This window comes from Drosophila suzukii, chromosome 2L (assembly GCF_043229965.1).
Source record: "Drosophila suzukii chromosome 2L, CBGP_Dsuzu_IsoJpt1.0, whole genome shotgun sequence".
Taxonomy (NCBI): domain Eukaryota; kingdom Metazoa; phylum Arthropoda; class Insecta; order Diptera; family Drosophilidae; genus Drosophila; species Drosophila suzukii.
The window spans coordinates 18,827,226-18,848,947 of NC_092080.1; the positions used below are offsets into that span (position 1 = coordinate 18,827,226).

General features: G+C 40.4%; 5 protein-coding genes across 19 annotated transcripts in view; 2 read left to right on the plus strand and 3 right to left on the minus strand.

The window, feature by feature from the left end:
* The first annotated feature begins 326 nt into the window (after positions 1–326).
* On the plus strand, positions 327–1,000 carry hoip (NHP2-like protein 1 hoip). Its single transcript, XM_017073315.4, has 2 exons — positions 327–485; positions 548–1,000. The coding sequence occupies exons 1-2, from the start codon at positions 483–485 to the stop codon at positions 926–928; spliced, it is 384 nt and encodes a 127-aa protein (XP_016928804.1). The 5' UTR covers positions 327–482; the 3' UTR covers positions 929–1,000.
* A 542-nt stretch (positions 1,001–1,542) lies between these two features.
* Positions 1,543–10,459, plus strand: pelo (protein pelota). The gene is made up of 5 exons (XM_017088474.4): positions 1,543–1,837; positions 1,900–2,621; positions 2,684–2,876; positions 7,910–8,016; positions 9,606–10,459. Exons 1-5 carry the CDS (start codon positions 1,797–1,799, stop codon positions 9,725–9,727), a joined length of 1,185 nt encoding a protein of 394 aa, XP_016943963.2. The 5' UTR covers positions 1,543–1,796; the 3' UTR covers positions 9,728–10,459.
* On the minus strand, positions 3,729–7,211 carry LOC108020337 (uncharacterized). Of its 5 annotated transcripts, none has more exons than XM_017088490.4 (3): positions 7,006–7,211; positions 4,046–4,383; positions 3,729–3,962 (listed from the first exon to the last, which is right to left on the minus strand). In XM_017088490.4, exons 2-3 carry the CDS (start codon positions 4,315–4,317, stop codon positions 3,866–3,868), a joined length of 369 nt encoding a protein of 122 aa, XP_016943979.3. In that variant the 5' UTR covers positions 4,318–4,383; positions 7,006–7,211; the 3' UTR covers positions 3,729–3,865. The 5 variants fall into 5 exon arrangements, with proteins under 5 accessions (XP_016943979.3, XP_016944027.3, XP_070853695.1 ...); XM_017088538.4 differs by having other exon boundaries at positions 3,729–3,959; positions 7,006–7,206; XM_070997594.1 differs by lacking the exon at positions 7,006–7,211 and adding an exon at positions 6,616–6,972.
* Positions 10,460–10,530: 71 nt separating the features above from the next.
* On the minus strand, positions 10,531–12,853 carry LOC108020354 (pescadillo homolog). The gene is made up of 4 exons (XM_017088551.4): positions 12,695–12,853; positions 12,368–12,601; positions 11,202–12,300; positions 10,531–11,145 (listed from the first exon to the last, which is right to left on the minus strand). Exons 1-4 carry the CDS (start codon positions 12,710–12,712, stop codon positions 10,604–10,606), a joined length of 1,893 nt encoding a protein of 630 aa, XP_016944040.3. The 5' UTR covers positions 12,713–12,853; the 3' UTR covers positions 10,531–10,603.
* A 2,575-nt stretch (positions 12,854–15,428) lies between these two features.
* Nckx30C (solute carrier family 24 member Nckx30C) overlaps positions 15,429–21,722 on the minus strand; it is a 38,849-nt gene continuing 32,555 nt past the window's right edge. For all 11 annotated transcript variants that reach the window (XM_065868933.2, XM_017082212.4, XM_017082246.4 and 8 more), the window contains one exon: positions 15,429–21,631. In XM_065868933.2, coding sequence (XP_065725005.2) covers positions 21,391–21,631 — 241 coding nt within the window. In that variant the 3' untranslated portion in view covers positions 15,429–21,390. The remainder of the gene's footprint in view (positions 21,632–21,722) is intronic.

A 21,722-nucleotide genomic window follows, 5' to 3' on the forward strand; every position in this document is an offset into this window, starting at 1 on the left:
TGCTTACACTGGGTAGGCCGTTAGTATCCAGAATCTAGTTAATCTTAATCTTAGATAATAATTTTAATACAATTTTGTATTTCAATAGATTCGTATTTTGATTATTATCAGTTCTCTAAGTTATTACATATTTATATGTTTTTTTTGGAAGGCTTATATGTAAATTGAAACTTGTTGTTTTAACTTATGAGTTAAACTTACCTCAAAGTTAAATTAGTTTCCGAAATTACGCTTAAAGTAAATTAACACTTTTTAAACCAGGGCTGCCATACGATTCAGTATGACCAGCTCGAGAGTTACCTTTGGTATTTTTGATCAACCCCCATACGGTTTTCCGACGCAGACGCACGTGTTTTGAAAGTGATTTCAATAGTTCATTCAATTCCCAACAAGCAACAAATTGCCCTCAGTGAAGCAACAAGCCGAGAGGTTGCATTTAAAAACACGTTTTTTCTATAAAATACTAAACAACCAACTTTAAAATGGTGAGTAACTTGCTGCAACCTTTAATAAGAAACAACGACAATAAGTTTCCCAATTCTTGCAGACTGAGGAAGTGAACCCTAAGGCATTCCCGCTGGCCGATGCCCAGCTCACGGCCAAGATTATGAACCTGCTGCAGCAGGCCCTCAACTACAACCAGTTGAGGAAGGGAGCCAACGAGGCCACCAAGACCCTGAACCGTGGGTTGGCCGACATCGTGGTCCTGGCTGGCGACACGGAGCCCATCGAGATCCTATTGCACTTGCCGCTCCTCTGTGAGGACAAGAACGTGCCCTACGTCTTCGTGCGCTCCAAGCAGGCCTTGGGACGCGCCTGCGGAGTCTCCCGGCCAATTGTGGCCTGCTCGGTGACCACCAACGAGGGCAGCCAGCTCAAGTCCCAGATCACCTCCATCCAGCAGGAGATCGAGCGACTGCTAGTTTAGATACCTTTAGACTTAAGTGAACATGCGTACAAAGTGGAAAATTCAATAAACATGTGTATTTTTTAATGCAAATTGAATTTTTTGTTGCCCCCCTCGCACATGGTTGGATTAGGTTGACCATTTTCCCGCCACCGGATACTCGGCTCGAAAATACCAAAAAATACTGAGCCAGATGGTCAGCTGGTGTAGCCGACAGTGATGACTGCTCCCTTAGAAAAAGCTAGTTTACTATAAGCGAGTTTTCTTAGATGATCTACTATTACTTCAATTGGTCTGCGAGAAACATTATTGTCCAAAAATATACAATGATCTTTAAAAGGTTGTTGCCAAAAAGTTATTTACTTTGCTCAATTTATCATTTAGTTTTATTAAATTAATTAAATTACAATTATAGTCATCAAGTATTTTCGAACCTTTTTAAAGTTGTGTGCACAAAAATCAGGCTTAGATCGAAATATTTGTTGTATTAAGAAATCTTTTTCTTAAATGTCAACCTCCTCTGTTATATCAATCACTATTCATTTCAGTTAAAACTGGAAAATAGTGAATTTAATCCTCAGCCAAATTCAGCTATTTCCCGCTAGCCACGCAACACTCATTGCCCCGTGGAGTCCCGTGTGAATGTCACTTGTTCGCCAAATCCACTGACCACCACCATCTCTATAACCATCCTACCGATCCGATCAGCCGTGTGAATTTAGCAACTGCGTGGAGCCAATGACAACGATGCACCGCCGCCTTTGTGAACCGAGGGAATCTCTGAAATCTGGATGCAAGTGACAAGCGGCGAGCGGAATCAAAGCACTCGGAATAGAGGAAGTGCCAGCCAACGAAACGAAAACCAAATCCTGACCAGCAACGCGACGGGATGAAGCTGCTGGGCAAATACGTAGACAAGGGCATGCAGGGGTGAGTGGACCATTGTGGCATTTCAATAACCATCATCATTTACCCTTACAAAATTTCCATAGGAATGTTACCCTGATGCCCGAGGAGTCGGAGGACATGTGGCACGCCTTCAATTTAATATCAGAAGGCGACAGCGTGCGCAGCACCACCATTCGCAAGGTGCAGAATGAGACGGCCACGGGCTCCTCCACCAGCAGTCGGGTTCGCACCACCCTAACCATCGCCGTGGAGAGCATAGACTTCGATACACAGGCCTGTGTGCTCCGGTTAAAGGGCCGGAACATCGAGGAGAACCAGTATGTCAAGATGGGCGCCTATCATACTCTGGATCTGGAGCTAAATCGCAAGTTTGAGCTGCGAAAACCGGAGTGGGACACCATAGCCCTGGAGCGCATCGAGATGGCCTGCGATCCAACACAGTCGGCGGATGTGGCCGCCGTCGTCATGCAGGAGGGACTGGCCCACGTCTGCCTGATCACCGCCAGCATGACGCTGGTGCGGAGCAAGATCGAGGTCTCCATCCCGCGCAAGCGCAAGGGCAGCGTCCAGCAGCACGAGAAGGGTCTGGCCAAGTTCTACGAGCAGGTCATGCAGAGCATTCTGCGGCATGTCAATTTCGATGTAGTCAAGTGCGTGCTGATTGCCTCGCCGGGATTCGTGCGGGACCAGTTCTACGACTACATGTTCCAGCAGGCCGTCAAAATGGACTACAAGCTGCTGCTGGACAACAAAAGCAAGTTTATGCTAGTGCATGCCTCCTCGGGATTCAAGCACTCCTTAAAGGGTGAGCTCTACACCCCTTTTCCATTCGAGTAATTGGGCTAATACTCAAATCTGTATTTCCAGAGGTTCTCCAGGATCCCGCCGTGCTGGCCAAGATGTCCGACACTAAGGCTGCTGGCGAAGTCAAGGCCCTGGAGCAATTCTACATGATGCTGCAATGCGAGCCCGCCAAGGCCTTCTACGGCAAGAAGCACGTCCTCCAAGCTGCCGAGTCCCAGGCCATCGAAACGCTGCTCATCTCGGACAACCTCTTTAGGTGAGTTCCACTTGGCTGAGCAGAGATATTGTATGTATGTACGTAACTCCCAGCTGAGCACACATTAAACCCAATCAAGCGGAGAGATCAAGAGCACGATCGCAAGTAAAAGCAGGAACCTTCAACTTTGAAAAATTAACGGGGAGTGCGATGCCAATTGGTGTGCTTATGTCGCCATGTGGAGCACATGTCACCAGTGTGCTTTGGGTGCCGGAAAGAACACAAATGTTGGGGCAATTAAGGAAATCTCAAAAAGAGCAATCAATTTCATTATTGTATCGATTGTGTCTAATTGGTTTGATATATTTGCGTCTGCGGTTTTTAATTTACTTTAGTTCGAATTGAATTGAGCAGAAAATGCTCTGATCCTCTGAAGAAATTAAAAACAAAAGTATTGAAAACTCAATCTTAAAGTTAGTTAGGATGATCTTATTTGTACGGTTTTGAATGTAAACATAACTCCTTACAAGTGAGAATCTCCACTCGTTATAATGTCTAGACTTGCTAGACGTTCTCCATTTCGCCATCCACTCCACGATCAACTTTGGACTTCCATAAGCATTCGATGATCGCAGATTCTTCCGCTGCGAATTCAGATCTACTTCGATCGCACGCGTTTAGCCATTTAAAGAAAGCACGTCCGAGCCTTAATTTGTTGGCCCCATGACGACGTGCTCATGATCAAGGTTGCCCCAATGTCTCCCCACCATTTTTGGCTGCCAGCCTGTTCTGTTCTGTTCTGTTCTGTTCTATTCACTACTCTTCTCCGCGTTTTGTTTACATTTTAATGGGCCCGTTGAAATTCCATCTAAATTTTCGTATGCTAACTGCGTGGCTGGCAATTAAATGAAATTAAGTGTTATAGGTTTTTTCTTTACTTAACATTTTATGTACTTAATGTTCTAGGCAAAAGGTGTTTTATTTTAGCACATTTAATCAGTCCGCTTAGGTTGGCTCCCCCATAAGAATTCTTTCCCCTCATTCCAATCTCAGAAATTGTTCAGATCGCAGGTCGTCGCTATCGTAGTCGTCGTCTTCGTTGTTGTTGCTCGGGACTCGCCTTTATCTCGACATTTTTGATTGCTGCTGATAGTTTCGCCATTGTGCAAATAGAAACAAGATGGGGAAATGTTTTAAAATGCTTTGTTTAAGTTCTCCATTTGATTTACCGCTTTCGCTGCTGCTCGTTCCACTGATTCTTCCGCTGTTTCTGCTGGTATATGGGATCATCTTCTAAATCTTCTCTGCTCCTCGTCGTCAACCGCTTGAAACAATCGTCCAGGGTTTCCCTCAGTGGCAGGAGGCGACGGGGTGAAGGCGGGGAGCTTGGCAACTTTCTGTAGTCCAGTTTCTTGAGGGACTCGCACATGGTCGAATCCGGCCACTGGTGGACGGGATGGCCCAGTTCGGAGATGGTGTAGTCGGGCTGTCTGGTAAGCATCTCAGGTCCGCTTGACTCGATTCGATATAATTCGACGGTGTTAAGTGGCCGGCACTTAAATAGGAACTGGAGTGGAAAGATATGTGCGTTAAGTACAGTCAAGTGGAGTTGAAATTTGGGCAGATAATCCCACGGCTCGAGTTTTTATAGTTTTGATTTTTATATACGTAAACTCATCTTTAAATAGCTTTATCCATTTCTTCGAAACGTAAACTTTTCAAGTAATCTGGTTATACCCGTTACTCGTAGAGTAAAGCGGTTTAGACTCGACGGAAAATATATAAATGGTAGAAGGAATCGCTTCCGACCCTATAAAATGTATATATTCTTGATCCAGATCGCTAACCGAGTCGAAATAACCATGTCCGTATATCCGTCTGTCCGTATGAACGCTGAGATCTTGGAGCTTAAATTTTGGGACTAAGCATGCAGATTCTTGGGCCATTCATTAAAAAGTTACAAGCAAATAAAGGAACAGACACAGTTGGCGTGTTGGTAAGGTGTGCAATCTCGGAAACAGCATATTTGCTGCTTCCGTATCTCCATCTCTCTCGCACTCCCTTAGCTGAGTAAGGGTATCTGATAGTCGAGACCATCGACAATAGCATTTTCTCTTATTTTGATTGAATTATCACAGAATAATCAAGTCAAAAATATTTTAAGAGTTTAGCGTTTTCCCAGTATATGACATTATTAAATGTTTACAATTGGAATCACGTATTTATAAAGAAAACGTACTATCAAAATATGTGAGTGACATTTAACTCGCATATTTATATAATGAAATCATACTACTGAAATCACACATTTTCATATAATAAACTTAAATTTTGGTCACTACAAAAAAGTTCTTATCAGCAAGTGATTATAAAAAAAATGTAGAGCCATTGTTATGAATGTTTAAGATAAGCTAAGATAGCTAACGTGAGGTTACTCAAACATTACGACAAACATGTTTGTTTGGCTTTCTCCCTGCTTTTTATATCAGCTCCTCCGACTTTGTTTCGTCCCTCACCCATTTAGACCGTATCCGTTGAAACTCATGGTCGATTTCCGAGCTCTAGATTTGCGTGCTCTGTTTTGGGGTCTTTTTTATAGAGCTGTTTTCGCCAGACGAGTTTCGATTAGCAAATGACAAAGACTGAACTAAACTTTGATGTAAATAAGCTGTGTACTACATATAAACGATTTATAACCATGTGGAATTGAATCCCTCATCGCTCAGCGAGCCATTTCTTGTGCTAATTATTAGAACCCGTTGTGGGCGAAAGATTGCGGAGGAGAGAGCGAAAAACAGCGAGAGAGAAATAACAAATAAAGAATTTTAATTTATTTAATCGCTCCGTTTATGGATCACTTGGCGGGCAACTTTTGAAGCGGACACTCTGTTTCCACACTTCTCCCTCTTCAGAATCTCGGGGAACCCTCAGTTCTCTATGGATTCCACAGACCATGTAACATGATCCACTTAAAGCTAACTTATCAAGTTCTTCTGCTGCTCGAATGCACTTAGCGCTTTTCCCCTTCGGCCGATACTCTCCTCTCATACTATAGATTGGGCTATTCGCATATTATTCATGTGTCCAATACAACCAGTTTTTCTAGTCCCTCTTTGTTTTGCGTTGCAACATGCCTTGTGCATCAAAAACGTGCCCCCTTTAAGCGGTTGTCGTTGGTTTTTTTTGTCGCAGCTGGCCACGCTTGTAAATATTGTCTCGCAAGACAATTGTTTATATATTTTGTATATATTTGTGTATTGTGAAAGCCGATGGAAGAGAGAGAGGGAAAAGTTTAAGGTTGTTTCCATTGAGCAAGAAGTGAAAGGGCTTGTCGGAATAAACGGTATTGATACCCTAAATGGGCGGAGTGCTCAATAAATCACTTTTGTTGGACCTTTGCCTTAAGGGTTTTTCATCTTGGTTTGCATTCGGGTTGGGTTTTGCTTCGCTAACTGATGGGGTAAGCAATGAGTTGGCTTGCACTTTTTAAATGATCAATAACAGCTTTTAAATCAAGGCGTTGCCTTAAAGGTTGGCTTTAAATGATCTCACAAAATCGAAACCTTGCTTGTGCAGGGGGAACAGTTTTATTAATTGAAAACTTGTATCTTGAAAGGGGATTTTTGTCTTTTCGATGTATTCAGAGCATATCGAATTTTATGCCTTGTAGGTTGAGTCAAGTTCAGTTATTGCCGCCCCTCTTCGCACATTTAATTACACATTTTTACGCGCACTTACTGATATCTCGGGGCGCTTGGGCCCCACTTTCCCCGCCACAATTTTTCTTTCTTTTTTTTACCCGCTCTCTCTTTCTGGCTGACAATTCACGGCTGTGTTCGGCCTCGTGCACGCTAATTCCATTATAACAATTGATTTCATTGTGCAATCATTGTCACGCAGCGGCAGCAACAATTGCAGCTACATCAGCAACATGGGCTGAAATTGCAGGTACAACAGCAACACAGCAGCATCTACAACAATGGCTCACAGTTCATCGCATTTTGCGGTTGATGGATGAGTAAAAAAAGTATCTCAGCACAGGTAGCAGATAAAATTGTATCTTCATAGCCTTCGGCTGAGTCAGCGGGATAAAAATGTTAACTAAATTGTCAGCGAGGCTTTGAATTGGTTGCATTTTTGTTAAAAACACAAAACACTTATCAACTTTCACTCTGTTGGGCAAACGCACCTTTGTATCTTTTTTATGCGTGTTTTGTGCACTTTTCTTTTGCAGTTTTGCGGTTTTGGTGGGGCTTTTATTTTTTTGTTTTCTTTTTAGCGGGGTCTTAGCACCAATTTTTCTTTTCGCGTGGCAATCTTCTCCGGTTCGTTTCGGATTCCGTCCCTCGAATCGTTCGATGTTCCCCGCAAGAAAGCCGCTTTGCAACTAATTCTTCGCTGCGAAGACAGCAGCTCTCTTCCTCGACTCGCTCTCTGGGTTTGCACGTGCTGTGGATCGTATTTCGAATACCCTCCACATGGGGTTTTCTTTGCTCTGATCGCTCTATAGGACCCCAATCGCACTCTCTTTTTGCAAACAAAAAGCGGTTTGTTGTCGTCAATAAAAAATGTTAATTGAAATTACATTTTTTGTCTGGTTTTCATATGAATTTCTTCGGATTATTATTCTTACTTTCTTACCTGCAAAAATGTTCGTCATCTCGCCGGTGTTTTTCAACTGCACTTAGATTTTTTTTATGGGGGTCGCACTTTCATTGCCTAACGACTAGTGACTTCATATTCTCTGCGAATATGAAATGCAAATCGGGCCCGGGGTCTAAGTATAATGTGTGATGGCCCCTTTTGTTGGGGTGAGTGACGAGGTGAACCCACTATTTCCAGTTAAACTTGACACCTTATTCGAGGCGGATTATGCCCATCACGTGCCATGATCCAGCACTTTGCTATGCGCCATTTATACGGGTTTGGTTGTGGAATGCGAAAGTGCAATAGATACGGGCACCTACATCCGTAAATGGGTGATAAATGGGAAAATAAATTGATAGAATCGATTCATACTTGTGTTGGGTATGATTTCACAAGGCTTACGGTTTAGCAATCTTAAATAAGCTGAACATTTCTTGCTCTTACAGATGTCAAGACGTTAATCTGAGGAAGGAGTATGTAAATCTGGTTGAATCAGTTCGGGATGCTGGAGGAGAAGTGAAGATCTTTTCCAGCATGCACATCTCAGGAGAACGTGAGTATAGAACACCTATTAACAACATTTCCGAAAAAAAATCTTATGTTATCCCAAATATCGGAAGAAATATCTTTAAAAAACTAACAAGAAAACTGTTATATACATATCTATTTGTGCTTTTCAAGATAAAACTAGAAATATTCGATTACAATTTTTGAAAAATGTTAATTTTCAGCGTTTTTGAAAACTAGAATGAAGCTATCTACTGAGTCATAATGAAGTGCTGAGTGAATCTTCTTTAAGCAATTAATTAAGTTACATGTTAGAGATCGGGCCACTTGCATCAGATGTTCAACAAAAATAAAAAGATTGGAATCCATTAGAGCACTTTTTAACCTTGTGCTGCTTGGGAAGATCTCAGCAACTTCTTCATCTCGTATATAGAAAATAAAATCGCGATGACTCATAGAGCGAGAAGCAACTTCCCTTTCAGGACAAGAATAGATCATCTCCAGCAGAAACATATTTACATCACACTTGTTCCACCTTTGGCCATTTCTATGCTCAATTTGAATGTTCATGTGCAGGCTGCCTTCCTCTGTCTAATGACCTCGTTAAAGATTCTATTTTTAAGTTCCCCGATGCAATGCTCCTCTACCCGTAAACAAATATTGTATACATGTGCGGGCATACATATGTGTATTTCTTGGAGGAGTCCCCCACATTACAAAGTCCACTATGAGATGAGTAGAAAACATCATCATTGAATAGTTGCCAAGTAGTTTTTGCTAGCTCATTCGGAAGGAAACTTTCGATTTCATTTTCGTATTCAATTTAGAATTAATTACAACTGCATCTCACATTTTGCAAATATTTTTGGGGTGTTAAGTGCTTAAAAGCTTTAAATAGCTACTTTCAGGTGACTCATGAGATGCGATTCCTTCTTCGAGTTTCTTTTTTGAATTGTCTGAGACCCGAGACTTGGCAAGACTTTCGTTTTCAACTCGAAAATGGGTCGCTGGGGGTTCCAAAATAGATCCCCCCATAAGTTGTAGGTTTTGCAACAAATCGAGTTTTTTGTTGTTTTTTTCTGAAGTACTTCCCTTTCTTATCTACTTGCAAGTATTTATTAAGCCATTGAAGCCGGCTGAGCACTTTTATCAGTTTTAAATTACACAAGTATGTATAAACAAGTAAGCGACTTGTGTAAACAGAACCAAATTTAAGAGATAAAAGGGTCTGACAATTCGGTACTTGAGTAATAAAAATTGTGTTTCTCCTGATACAAAACCTGCATTAATCCCGAGGTAATTGGGCAAACCCATGAATTTTTAATATGCACTCTGGCCGAGTTGAATGTGAAGTTCACTCCATGAGTCATGGCCTAGAACAACCGGTGAACCTTGGGATTGGACAGCAGGAACGCCCACAACCTGGGTAAAAAGTGAAAAAGTTGCATGGCCTGTTGCAGTTCTGAGATTCAGAGTTCTCTAGCATCAAGTATAGATGGTTTAAGTCTTTGTAGTCTACTTGAAATTCTGGTTTTCAGCATTCAGATAACAGGATTCAGTTGGTTCTCCTCTTGTAACCCTGACAATTACTTTCATAACAAAGTGCACTGAATAAGCCCTATCTTCTCCCTACAGAACTGGCTCAACTGACTGGAATTGCGGCCCTCCTGCGTTTCCCGATGCCTGAACTGGAGGACAGCGATGATGATGATGACGAGGACGGAGCGGCGGGCGGAGCAGCTAGCGATAGCGACTAGGTCGATAAATAGGATATAATCACGAAAGAAGCTCGGTGGAATCTTGGCATTTGTTACGGAAATAATTGACTTAGGAACTCAACTAGCGATCGATATACAAGTAGACTAATAGGAACCACGACAGACTTGGACGTCAGGGCATATACAATATACATAGTGCTAATTCGATACGATATACACACAATTATTGTTTAAGTTATCCCGTGGCTGGGCCTAGAAATTCGTAGTCAGAATCCCACCATTTTCTGGACTGGAAGAAGCCACTCAAAAAAAAATTATGTTCTACACTTTGTGTTCAATGAAATGGCCACAATAATGATAGGGTATATTGCTTGATTTATCCCCCAAACGAAATTGAGTTGCTGTTGACAGCCGCGTTTATGGTTATGTCAATTAGTTTATAGAAATTGAATGCCTTCTTTGCTCTTAAATTCATTGTTCATTAATTTTTAAAGTCCAACATATAGTTTACAAAAATATACAACCGAAATATATTCGATGTAATTATTTATTTATATATTTTCATTGTTTATATACAAGATTTTATCCATCTTCAGAAGAGAACTCTCATAACGTTGTTAAACTTTATAAGAATTGTAATTATTATTTTATGCTGTGAACATAAAATTTTGTTAAACTTTACTAGTTGATACAAAATGTAATTATTTCCAATGCTGTAAAATATAAAATCCTTCTGAGCAAATTGTAAAATAAAACTATTTCAAAAACTCATCTAATTGAATTTTCCATTTGTACTGTAAGAAAAAATATAGTTCAAATGCAAAATAAAGATTTAATTTGAATTTATTTTACATTTTCATTGTTTATTGTTTAAACCTAAATCAAGACACAGAACCCCCCGAGCCGATGATCGGCTCACTTGCCCAGCTTGGAAGCCTTGGCAGCGGCGGCCGCCGCCTCCTTGCGTGCCTCACGCTTAGCTGTTTTCCGGGCCTCCTTGTTGTCGGCCTCGATGGTTCGTCGCTTCTTGCGCAGCAGCCACTCCTCCTTCTCCTTGGTCTGCTTCTCGCGAATGAGTTTCCGGAAGAGGTTGCGGTGACGGGGCTTCACCATACGCGCCTGCAGGCGGTGCTCGTCCACCTCGGCCTTGTGCACCTGTCGCTTGTTGACCTTGTGCACCTTGCCCGACTGCACGGACATCTTTTGCTTCTCCTCCTGCAGGCGCTTGGTCTTCTCGTCGACCTCTTCCTCCTCCTCCTCTTCATCGTCGTCGTCTTCCTCATCGTCATCCTCTGGATCTTCCTCGTCTTCGTTGACGCCATCGGGACCGCCGTACTTCTTGTACTCAGCTGTTTCTTGCTGGTATGCAAGTTGCAGCTGCGCATCCAGCAGCTCCTGGTCAACGGCCTCCTCTTCCTCCTTCTCGGCTTCATCCTCGGAATCGTCATCGCTTTGTGCTGCAGAAGAAAGAAGCATTAAATTGAGGGTTCAATGAAAGATTTCCCTAACTTACCATGTGTTTCGATCAGGGAGGGATCCAGCAGGGCCTTCTCCTCGGGTGGGATGTAGGTGTCCCTCTTGGAGTCGACGAAGGGCGACAAGTGTGGCGGCAGAGTCTCGCCCAGGAAGTACTTGTTGGTGGGCAGCAGCGTGCGCTGATTGACGCAGTCGAAGACCCACTGAGGCTGGATATAGTCTCGCGAGATGTACTGCGTGGCCAGACTGGGCCTGTCCACGATCTGATGGGTGATGGTTTCATCAGTTTCATCATAGGCAGAGCCAGCGAAGATGGAGGAGTCCCAAGACACCTTGCCGCCGAAGGAGCGGATGAGAATGACCAGGGGCTCGCGGGGAACTTCGCGGTTAATGAAGAACTTCAAGCCCTTGAAGAGGGTTCGCAGACGGGACACTTCCTGGGCCTCCTGCTTCATCTTGATGATGCGCTTTGAGTCGCCGTCCTGCTCCAACAGTTCCATGTCGATGTCCAGCTCCTCCTCGTCCTCCTGCACCTTGTCCGTGCGCAGCAGATCGAAGTTAAGGGCTGCAATGCGATCAGACACGAAGCTGGCCTCGTCCTTCAGCGAGTCCTCGCTGTCCTGAAGCACACTGCTCGGGAACTGTGGTGGGTAGGCCAGATTCAGGCCGTGGAACAGCCGGAAGTTGGTGAAGCCCAGCATAATGGTGTAGAACTCCACGAAGATGGACATCACCTTGAAGTCCACCTCCTGGCGGGACTGTGGCTTGAAGGGATAGTAGTGTGGCACAATCCAGGTGACCTTCTGGCCCTTGATCTCCGCCTGGAAGTAGTAGCCCTTGATGGAGATGAACACCTTGCGCAGCGACTTGGAGGCGATCACGTAGTGCAGGAACTCAATGGTCAGCCGGCGGCAGAGGTTCGACTGCTCCCTGGGGATCAAGTGCAACGAGGGGAAGGTGCTGAACAGGAAGAGCAGGGTCAGGCAATCGTCCAGATCCTTAAGGGCATCGATGAAGGTGGGGTAGCGCTCCTTGACAATGTGATCGAGTTTAATTTCGGGAAACAGGGCCAATCGTCGCTTCAAGTTGCGGAAATCCTTGATGGCGCGATCGCGGTTGCTCTTCTTGGCAAAGATCTGCGGGATGTTAAGAATAGATATTGAAATCTGGGGTAGACATATATGTAGCCAAGAGATAACGTACCTTGTAGTCACGCAGCGTCCAGACAATCGACTCGTGCAGCAGGAAACGAATGTCCTTGGTGTGGTAGAGCACCTTGATCTCCGAAGATCCCTTCTGGGCCCTACGCCTGTGTTTGGGTTCCCTGGGATAGACGCCCTTCAGGATGCACAGCCTCCGAAAGTCGTTCAGGGAGAGTTGAAGCTTCCTGAGCGCAGCCCGCCGACTAATATACTGCGTGGCCTCTCCGGATTCGTACTAGAAGTGGTTAAAAATATTGATATTCAGAGAGTCCCAACACACATAACCTTAAAGGGTCTTGTAAACACCCCATATCCAATCGAAACTCACCTTCTTCGGTCGTCTCATTATGCCGGTTTATGAAAATGCCTTTTTTGTCAAGCGGAATCTGCCTTTAACAGATTTATTTAAAATAAAACACGCAGTTCACCAAAACACACGTTTTTTGTGTTGTTGGGCGCGTGGAAAGGAATTAGTATACCGTCCGGGCTTTGGTAAATAATCTTTTAATACCATTTTTGTATATATTCAAATATACCAAAAATAAGGTCTCTATAGGTGGTGAGAGGGTGCCACGGCTAAGTTAGCAGGGACACCCTTCAAACACTTTAGCGAACGGCCGTTTTAAAGTGTTGGGAGGATATCCTTGCTAACTTAGCCGTGTCACCCTCCCAATATTTTAAAGTGACCTTTTGCGGCATAGCGCGTACACACACCTATCGATAGACTTTGGACCATCTCTAATTGCCAATTGGATTGTTTTGGCAAATAACGATAATTTAAAAATAACAATTTATGTGCAAGTTGCTAACGGCTTTTGATAATCTTGTTGAAATACCTACATTTACATTCTATTTGTTGCATTCCAAATAGGTAATTGCAACTGTAAATGTTTCGACGTGTGCATGAGTGCATTGTACACTTTTTTCTGTACTTATTATTGTTAGTATTTGTGAATGCTGCATTTTTGACTGTAATGCCGAAGACACACTTTACGTGGGGAATAGTGATTTTCGGGTAAAACTCATTATGCAGCAAATTAAGTTTTACAATAATTACAGAGCAAGCTGAGTGAGTGTATACTGTTTCTAAAGTGCTGCAGGTTGCATTATTATTTTAAATATATTTAATATAGTACCTAATAAACACAAAGCTAGAAAGGAAGCGACGTTTTACTATTTACTATTAAATTGCGTTCGCAAAAACGATATCGGTTGCCACCGCACCAGCGTAGCGCACATTAAATGTGTACACGTAAAAATCAAAAAGGCCTGAACCATTGTAAAAGCTACGTTTTTTTATAATTCTGTTACTTCTTATCGATATTTCCATCAACGATACACGCCAACAGCTATGTTTTATGTATCAAAAAGATGTATTATTTTTACGCTATTTTTTACTAATCATGATGCAAGAATTTTTGCGTAAGAATTTCATTGAGGTATGAAGAGGTATCAAGTTGTTCTGCTGAACTCGGCTAATTATTCGATACAACTTCCGAGAATGTTCTTTTACTTTTCTTCTTCAGAATACAATTTTAAAAACATCAGTGCTCATTTTTGACTATCGATGTTTCTGGGCCCACCACTTTTTACGAATTTAGGTGATTTTTCTAATTGGCGTTTCGGCATTTATTTGGGAAAAAAATGAATTTGGACTGCTACGGCGTCTTTATAAGGCGCGGAACTGAACAATTAATCTCATCTTGAAAGAAATATTGCTATGCTTTTTTTTACGAAAACGAGCAACCTCCAGATTATGTCCTTCCTGACAAGACCTGGCACCTGTTGCACAAAAACGTACATTATTTATCTACAGAAAAAGCCATTTGAAGCAACTGAGTTTGACCGTCCTGTCTCCTCGAAAACGGTGCTAATTCAAATTTAAAAAAAAACAAAAAAAATTTGTCATGAACGTACTTAAAACTCAAAATCCCATGCCCGCACACCAAGTACGATACGCTTTTTCGTATACAAGTGTTGCCAAGTGTCAAATTAATCCTATAATAGGTGTCAATTTGTATCAGAGATTTATTGACAGTCATTAGGATCACATTGACATCTTAATAAGGACATATGGATAATTTTTTTTTGGGTGTATGAATTTGTGGCTTAAATTCGTTTGACCACTTGAAATGCTCAATTCCATCTGGTGTATACTTCTTGAAATAGACTGTATGCTTTGGTACCCTTTGCTTGCTTAAATTTTTCGTAAGGCTATAGTGCTACTTTTGAAAACTTACAATCCTATTGCATTTAGTCAATACATGCTTTATTAACTCTTCGTCCAAGCAATCTTGGTACACTAAGTTAAGGCAGTGAGCCAAGCTTAGAAAGTGCGGCTTCTGTAAAATTTCGGAAAACTTTGTTGTTGCGCTATCATTGTCTGTCACGATGGCGATTACTTTGGACTTCAAGTTCCAGTGGGAGAGCACAACTTGAACAGATGCTGCTTTTTTATTAGAATTGCGATCAGTTTGTCGTCCATCAGTTTTTTAGTTGATAGTATAGCGGCTTTCAGCTGGAAGACGTCACTTATGAAGTGCACTGTAACTGCGAGGTAGCTATCGTTGGCCCTCGACGTCCAACCATCCATCGTACTGACACAGTGGTCAACTTTGCTAAGAATAAGTTGGAGATTAGCTGCCATATCGCGTTACTTATTTTTCATGTGGATAATGGTAGTAAGAAAATAAAGGTATAAAATAAGTGTATTATTAAAATTATAACATTTTGTAAAAGTAGTGGTGCGTGTATGACGGCTATACAATCGCGATCGTTTTCAAACATGTGCAGGTGTCTCCTTACCATCGATATTATCGATAATACAATCGATAGTTTGCCAGTTTGAGTGATAGCATAAAACCGAAAAAATAAATAATATAATAAAAAATAATTAAAAACAACATTCAAATTTAAATTACAAACGTTGAATTACTTGCTGAAGATTTTTAATTGCATTATAAAAACCTTGATCGATTTAAATTTAGGAGAAAAGGAAAAAGTGGTAGTATAACGAATAGAGCCATGATGCAATTGACATAAAATTAACAACACTCGCCCAGTGCCATTGGATAACTCATTTTATTGAATCTGTTTTTATTGTTTTTTATAGGTATTGTATTGAGAAAATAACATACAGTCTAAGTTTGTTGTATTATATAATATTCGTTATATATTAGTTAGTTTGAACATTAACTTCGTTTTTTGTTTTCGCAACCTGCTTACTTGCAGACGCATTTCGTTTTGCTTTCTTTTCTTGGTTGATAACAAAAGTTTATTAAACGGCCCTTTTTCGTTTGCTGCGGCTCTGCTACAACTCAACTCTGCTTTTTTGAACATTCGTGTCCTTGTGTCGTGTTCGAGTGTCTGCTTGAGTAATTCTTCTGAGCTTTCAAAGCCTTGTTAACGGTTCGATGTAAATGTATTGTATCTGCATATGCATTTTCATCTGCATCTGAGTGTGGTTTGTTGTATATTTCACCTAAATAACTAGTTAACATTTCGGTTTATTCGCTATAGCTTCGTTTTGATTTACATAAGTTTTGGGGGGGCTTTTTCACCCCACTCTATTCAGCGCCTCTTCCAGTTTACGATCCTTAAAATGCTTTATATAACTTCATATACTTTTGTTTTATATATATATCGTGAGTGCCAGCCATATATGTTTGCATGTATCGTTAGAAATTGACTATATATTTGATTTGCTTTTACTCCTTGCTCCATTTTGATGATATCTGTTAACTAATGCGTCTGCTGGGGAGTTTGGTTCGGTTCGGTTAGGGTTTTTACTTTTTTTGAATGACTGCGTGTTTCTGGGTGTGTTTTGTATAAAATCTAAATGTCGTTAACTAGACGTACTTGTATAAAGTAAGTAACTCGCTGTATTACACCATATGTATTCATCATTCGAGCTCTCTGGTTCGCCACAAAGATAAAGTGAGCTAGGGGAGGGGATATACTTCCTTTGATGACTAAGAAAATGGGTTTATATTTAGACTGGATCAACTGAACATCTGACCGACTGTAACTCCCTTTTACGTTTTCTTTTCATGGTTTATCGCATTATTCATATAAATCATTTGTACAATCTTATGTGCTAGAAGCGTATCGGTTGTTAAAATTAATGTCTGTTATTATAATACTCTCATTGTTCGCTATTAAAATTACACACCCGTCTGCACTATCGATCGGTCCGCTTGTGTTTTTGTCTCGAAAAAATACACACTCGTAAGGTAAAATTCAAAAGTACAACGATCTAAACTCAACAACGGAAAATATACATATTTTGGTGGGTAATGATAACTGTATTACACACGACGGCTATATGTTCACGCGCTATATCTGCTGACATCCGATGCCGATCGGCTGATCGCTGGCATTACAAATAATAAACGCATTCGGTTTATACACTTATAAATTTGAAAACGCTATAAAATCTTTAAATTAGTCTACCAATATGTTAACTATTACTTTTTACTGGATTTCATATATCATAATTGCTTCATATTCGCATTCTCGTTTAATCGTTAATCGGTAATCGTTTGGTTTCCTCACATCGAACGAAAAATCGAAATCAAATCGAAGCCGCTGGCAACTGACTGACAATTTATTGTTTGCTGTGTTTCTCTGTCTAAACAACGGACGCAACTTGAAACGGTCTCTAAATATTGTAAATATAATCGAATATAAGTATTGCATACATTGCATTTCACGTGTTCTATTTGTATTCGTAATCGTATTAAGTATTAAAAAAGTAATCCACTTGGAGCGCGCGATCGCACAGACACGCTATATGCTATATGGTATATGGTACATATACTGGTTTATAAAAGTTAATAAATATCCGCGTGTTCCATATACGGTTTAGGTCTAGTTCGTAGATTATTTAAAGCTGAAATTAATGATTATGTGCTCGTTCGTTTATACTCGTAGACGTTATGTGGTATTTCGGTATTTCTTGATCAAGACGATTGTTATAGGTGATTGACTTGAGAGCGTGATTAGTATTAGGCCAGATCAGATCTCTAGAAATGCTTCCGAATGGTCTGTGCTTGTGTTTGCTAATTTTATTTGAAAACATCGAACATTGAATATCTAATCATGCCAATTACGTTTAAAAAAACATAGGAATCAATTGGGTATACTTACGGTTGATTTTTCTGCAAACTCAAAATTTGGTTGAGGACACAAAATTAGCAAACACAAAGTTCTTTTTGGTTTTTTGTTTTTTTTTTTTTGTAAGTTTACTTTTTTCACTTTAATTTCAAACAATGATTTTTATTTTCATAGTTAAATATTTCATAAAGTATATATAGCATTACTATATCTTTCGATTCGATTTGGTTTGTTCGGTTTCGTTTTATCTTTATTATTATTTCCTTCCTTACGCTTCGTTTATGTTTTATGAACGCTTTTGCTAATGTTTCAACAATTTTTTTGTGTTTTTGTTTCACTTTTACTTTTTACGCAATTATTCAACTTGTTAAAAATCTATAACCATAACAATTTCATATATATATATCTGTATATATATATTTCTTGTATATATTTCCTCTTATTTACGTTGCTTTAAAGCGAGACTTCTACGCCACTCGACAATTTTGTGTGGTGTGTGTGCGTTGTTGGTTGATGATTTTGGATGGAAAGGAGGGGAAGATTCGGATGGATAAGGATTTTCTCAATGGAGGATCGTCTATTGCGTTTCCTTTGATTTCTTGATAAGCCTTTAAGGGTTTTATGGTGAGAAAAGTTCGCCGAAACAATCCCTTCGTTCCGATTTTCTTGTTCTGTTGGTTTCTCTGGGATTTTTTGGTTTGTGTACCTTTTTAGACAGAAGAGTGGGCGCGATATGTTTGTATGTATGATAGATTAGATGTGAGTGGGTGTGAGTGAGGGAAATCTTCAGTACAAGTAATTGCTGGGTGTGCTTTTCCATTTTCTCGTTATTAGGTTCTAATAAGATGTAGTTAAGTGTGAGTGTTTCGTTCTCAAGTATTTTATTTTTATATAATAAATATGACTTGGTTTTAAAGTTAATTTGGAAGATATTTTTTTAAGGTTTTCTTTCTATTCGATTTAGTTTTTTGGTATCCTTTGTTGTCTTTAGTTTAAACATACAGCATGTATAAAAGTTTAAGTTAATTTGTTGTTTGTTCTTGGAAGTTGTCTCTGTTAAAGCCTGGCGACCGAGGCAATCTACTCGTGAGAAGTGAGCTTGCTAGTTGGGATATATACGATACAGGGGCGTATACACCAATACAGAAGGACGAAAGTCGACGCTTTTGGAATTACGAGCTACGATGAGAAACGCATGGAGTGGCTGAGAGGAAAAGTATGGATAAGGTAGAAGAACTTTAAAAAGGTTGTGGATACAGATTAAACCTAATTATTAGAAGAACAAGCTTAATTAAGAAGTAAGAATCGGCTTAAGGATATTTAGAAAGTAAGGAAAAGGCATAGGTTAGAGTAGGGGCAATAAAGTGGTCCTAAAACAAGTAAAGAGAACACTGAAGGTCAGCTTACATAGGTAAATTGATATTTATAAGATACACTTTTTAAGGATAAGCCAATATAAATTATAGGGAAATTTAGGGCTTCTCAGCCAACTCTAAGCTGGATTAGTACAAGGGCTGCATTTAGGCATATGAAGTGATGTGGAGTCTTCTGTGTGGAGAGGGCATGACCTGATGTAAGCCTCCTTCGAGTTTTATACAACGTCTCCGCCTCGTTCCCTGACAATCCTCTCGCTCCCTGCTCATTTCCTGGTCTGCTGTTCGGCTGTGACCTCTGACCCGTCCATATCCTACATGCATATATTATATTATCAATTATATATATACTCGTATATTTATATCTGTGTGCAATCGAATGCACTGCACCCATGGGGTGTAAGAGCAGCCACTTAGTTACGTTAATTCTGCATTTGCATCTGCACATCGCATTGTTCAGCAGATACAGTATATAATTTTGCGAATGTGAATGCATATATAATTATTTCCGATGCGTTACCACTGCTGAGCTGACTTGGCCTCAATGTACGTTTTTGGGTCTCGATTTTCGCATTTCGCAGTGAGATTTTCGCATGTCGTACATCTAGGACAGTATGCTTACAGTGCGATGCCACTGCTGAATCCTCTAATTTCACTGGTAATAAAAATTATTGCTTTCTGTTCTGAGTGTTAACGTGTGTGTGCTTGTATCTGTATCTTGTATTCTGTATCTGTATCTGTGTTCTGTCGCTTCCTTAACTTGACTGCGAGCCATATGCAAACGTCTGGATATCCGTTAGATACATTGCCTACTTAAGTATAGTTGCATATATATATAGTAAGTTATCTTCTGGTATATATAAAATATATATATTTATATATGTATGTTTATAATTAGGTGTATATATGTATGCGTTTTATGTTAAATTATTTGGGTTTCTTTTCCATTTGCATTTCATCGGTTTTGCGGCCACTTGGTTTTACGAGTTTAGGGTTTTAGTTTAGAAAAATGTTACGTACCTTCTAAATAAAGAGAGCAAGTTGATTTTGTTTCATATTTCGTTAAATATCGTCTTAAATGTCGTTTATATATAAATACGTTAATATGCTCATATATATGTACTTGGGGGACTTCATTAAGCAAAAAGTATATGAAATTAGTTTTTGGTTTTTTTTTGTTTTTTCTTTTAGTAGGCTTCGTTTTTGTTTTGGATTTGAAGTAGTCTATAATAAATATGGCTTCAATTTAAAGTTAAATTTAAACTCTGCTCCTCCTAAACGCCAACGTGAATCAGAATTGGAATTAGGACTAGAATCGGGATCAGAACTAGAATCATAATCAAAACTAGAATTAGAATTAGAATTAGCATCGGACTGGAATCAGTGTAATCGATAATCATAATGCCCTGGTCTGGATGTATGGCAAATGCTTTTTAGCAAAATATTTTAAGTATGCCCTACATTCGTTTCGATTTAGTTTTGAATTCGAGTATAATTGTAGCTTACTTTGAGAGTTCTCGATTTGTTCGTTTGCTTGTTCAATAAGTACGCAAATTATCACTTAATCAATACAGGTCAATATATAGTATGCCATGTAAGTGTGCGTGTGAGTGGGTATATAAGTATTATGTATATAAGTCGTAAACTAGATAGAGTTTTAGATAGGCTCTGGATAAAGCTTTTAGGAGAAATCTTAGTAGAGCACGCAAATGAAAGGCTTCTGCTCGATCGATCGAAACGAAAGAGCTCAACACAAAACTTGGAGGCTGCATTCCATTATCGTATCGTATCGTATCATATCGTTTCGTATCGTATCGTATCATATCGTACCGTATATAGGATATAGGGTGCCTTGTGCCGAGATAATCATATATATTTGTTGATACATACTTTTGCTGGTTTTCTTATGCCTGTAGTTAAAACCCAAACGTTAGGTAGATACATAGTTAGTAAGTGGTTGGGAAGCCATTGTCGTGTTTCCTTCTCGCTAGTTTGTTAATAGGTCATAGATACATAGATACGATAGTTGGGAGCAAAGATTCGTAGAGTTAAGGATTGGAGGGGGCTGCTTGCGTTAAAAAGCTGCGCTAAACACTTTAAAGTAAATGTCTTTCGAAAAAGAAACGCTGGCACTAACTAACTCGCATTTTGTTAACGTTAAGTTTTCGATTTCGTTATTTTTCATAACCGCTTTCGCATGTGTGTTCGTTTGATTTAATTTGGTTTGGTGGTGTTGTGTATCTGTGAGTGAGTGAGTCTGTGTGTGGCGGTGTATTTGTCTGTTTAACAATTCGATTATTTAGCTTTAGTCCACTGTTAATTAATTTGTTAATCATTAATTAATTTGCTTGTATATAATTTAGCTAATTGGGTGTGAGACTGACGGGGTCCACGTCTCGTTTCGTCCTCGGCGGCATCCAGACATCCTTGGTATGGAATCCTTGGTGGCTTTGTAGCTTGGTAGCTCCATCTCGATGGCTCGACTGTTACCGGGAACTCGGTAACTGTTGACCACTTTTGTCTTTGCCCCTGCCCTTTAAAAGGGGCAGGTGATCACGTCGTATTCGAACATCAGCGACACGGCGACAAAGGCAAAATACAACAGAAACATGGTGAAGCCCAACCCCTTGTTCATGCGCCAGCGGAAGCAGGCGATTGACATCACCACGAACACCAGCATCATAAACAGGATGGTTATGGAGCAGACCATGCCCACCGAGTTCACCTCCACGGGCGCCCCGTAGATGATTCCATAGAGCAGCCACGGTATCGGCAGGCTGGTGGGTATGGTAATGAATGGTAATGGTAATCAGCACCGGTTAGTTACGCTCGACAGGATTGGCCCAAAAGCCAGGGGCCGGCAATGGC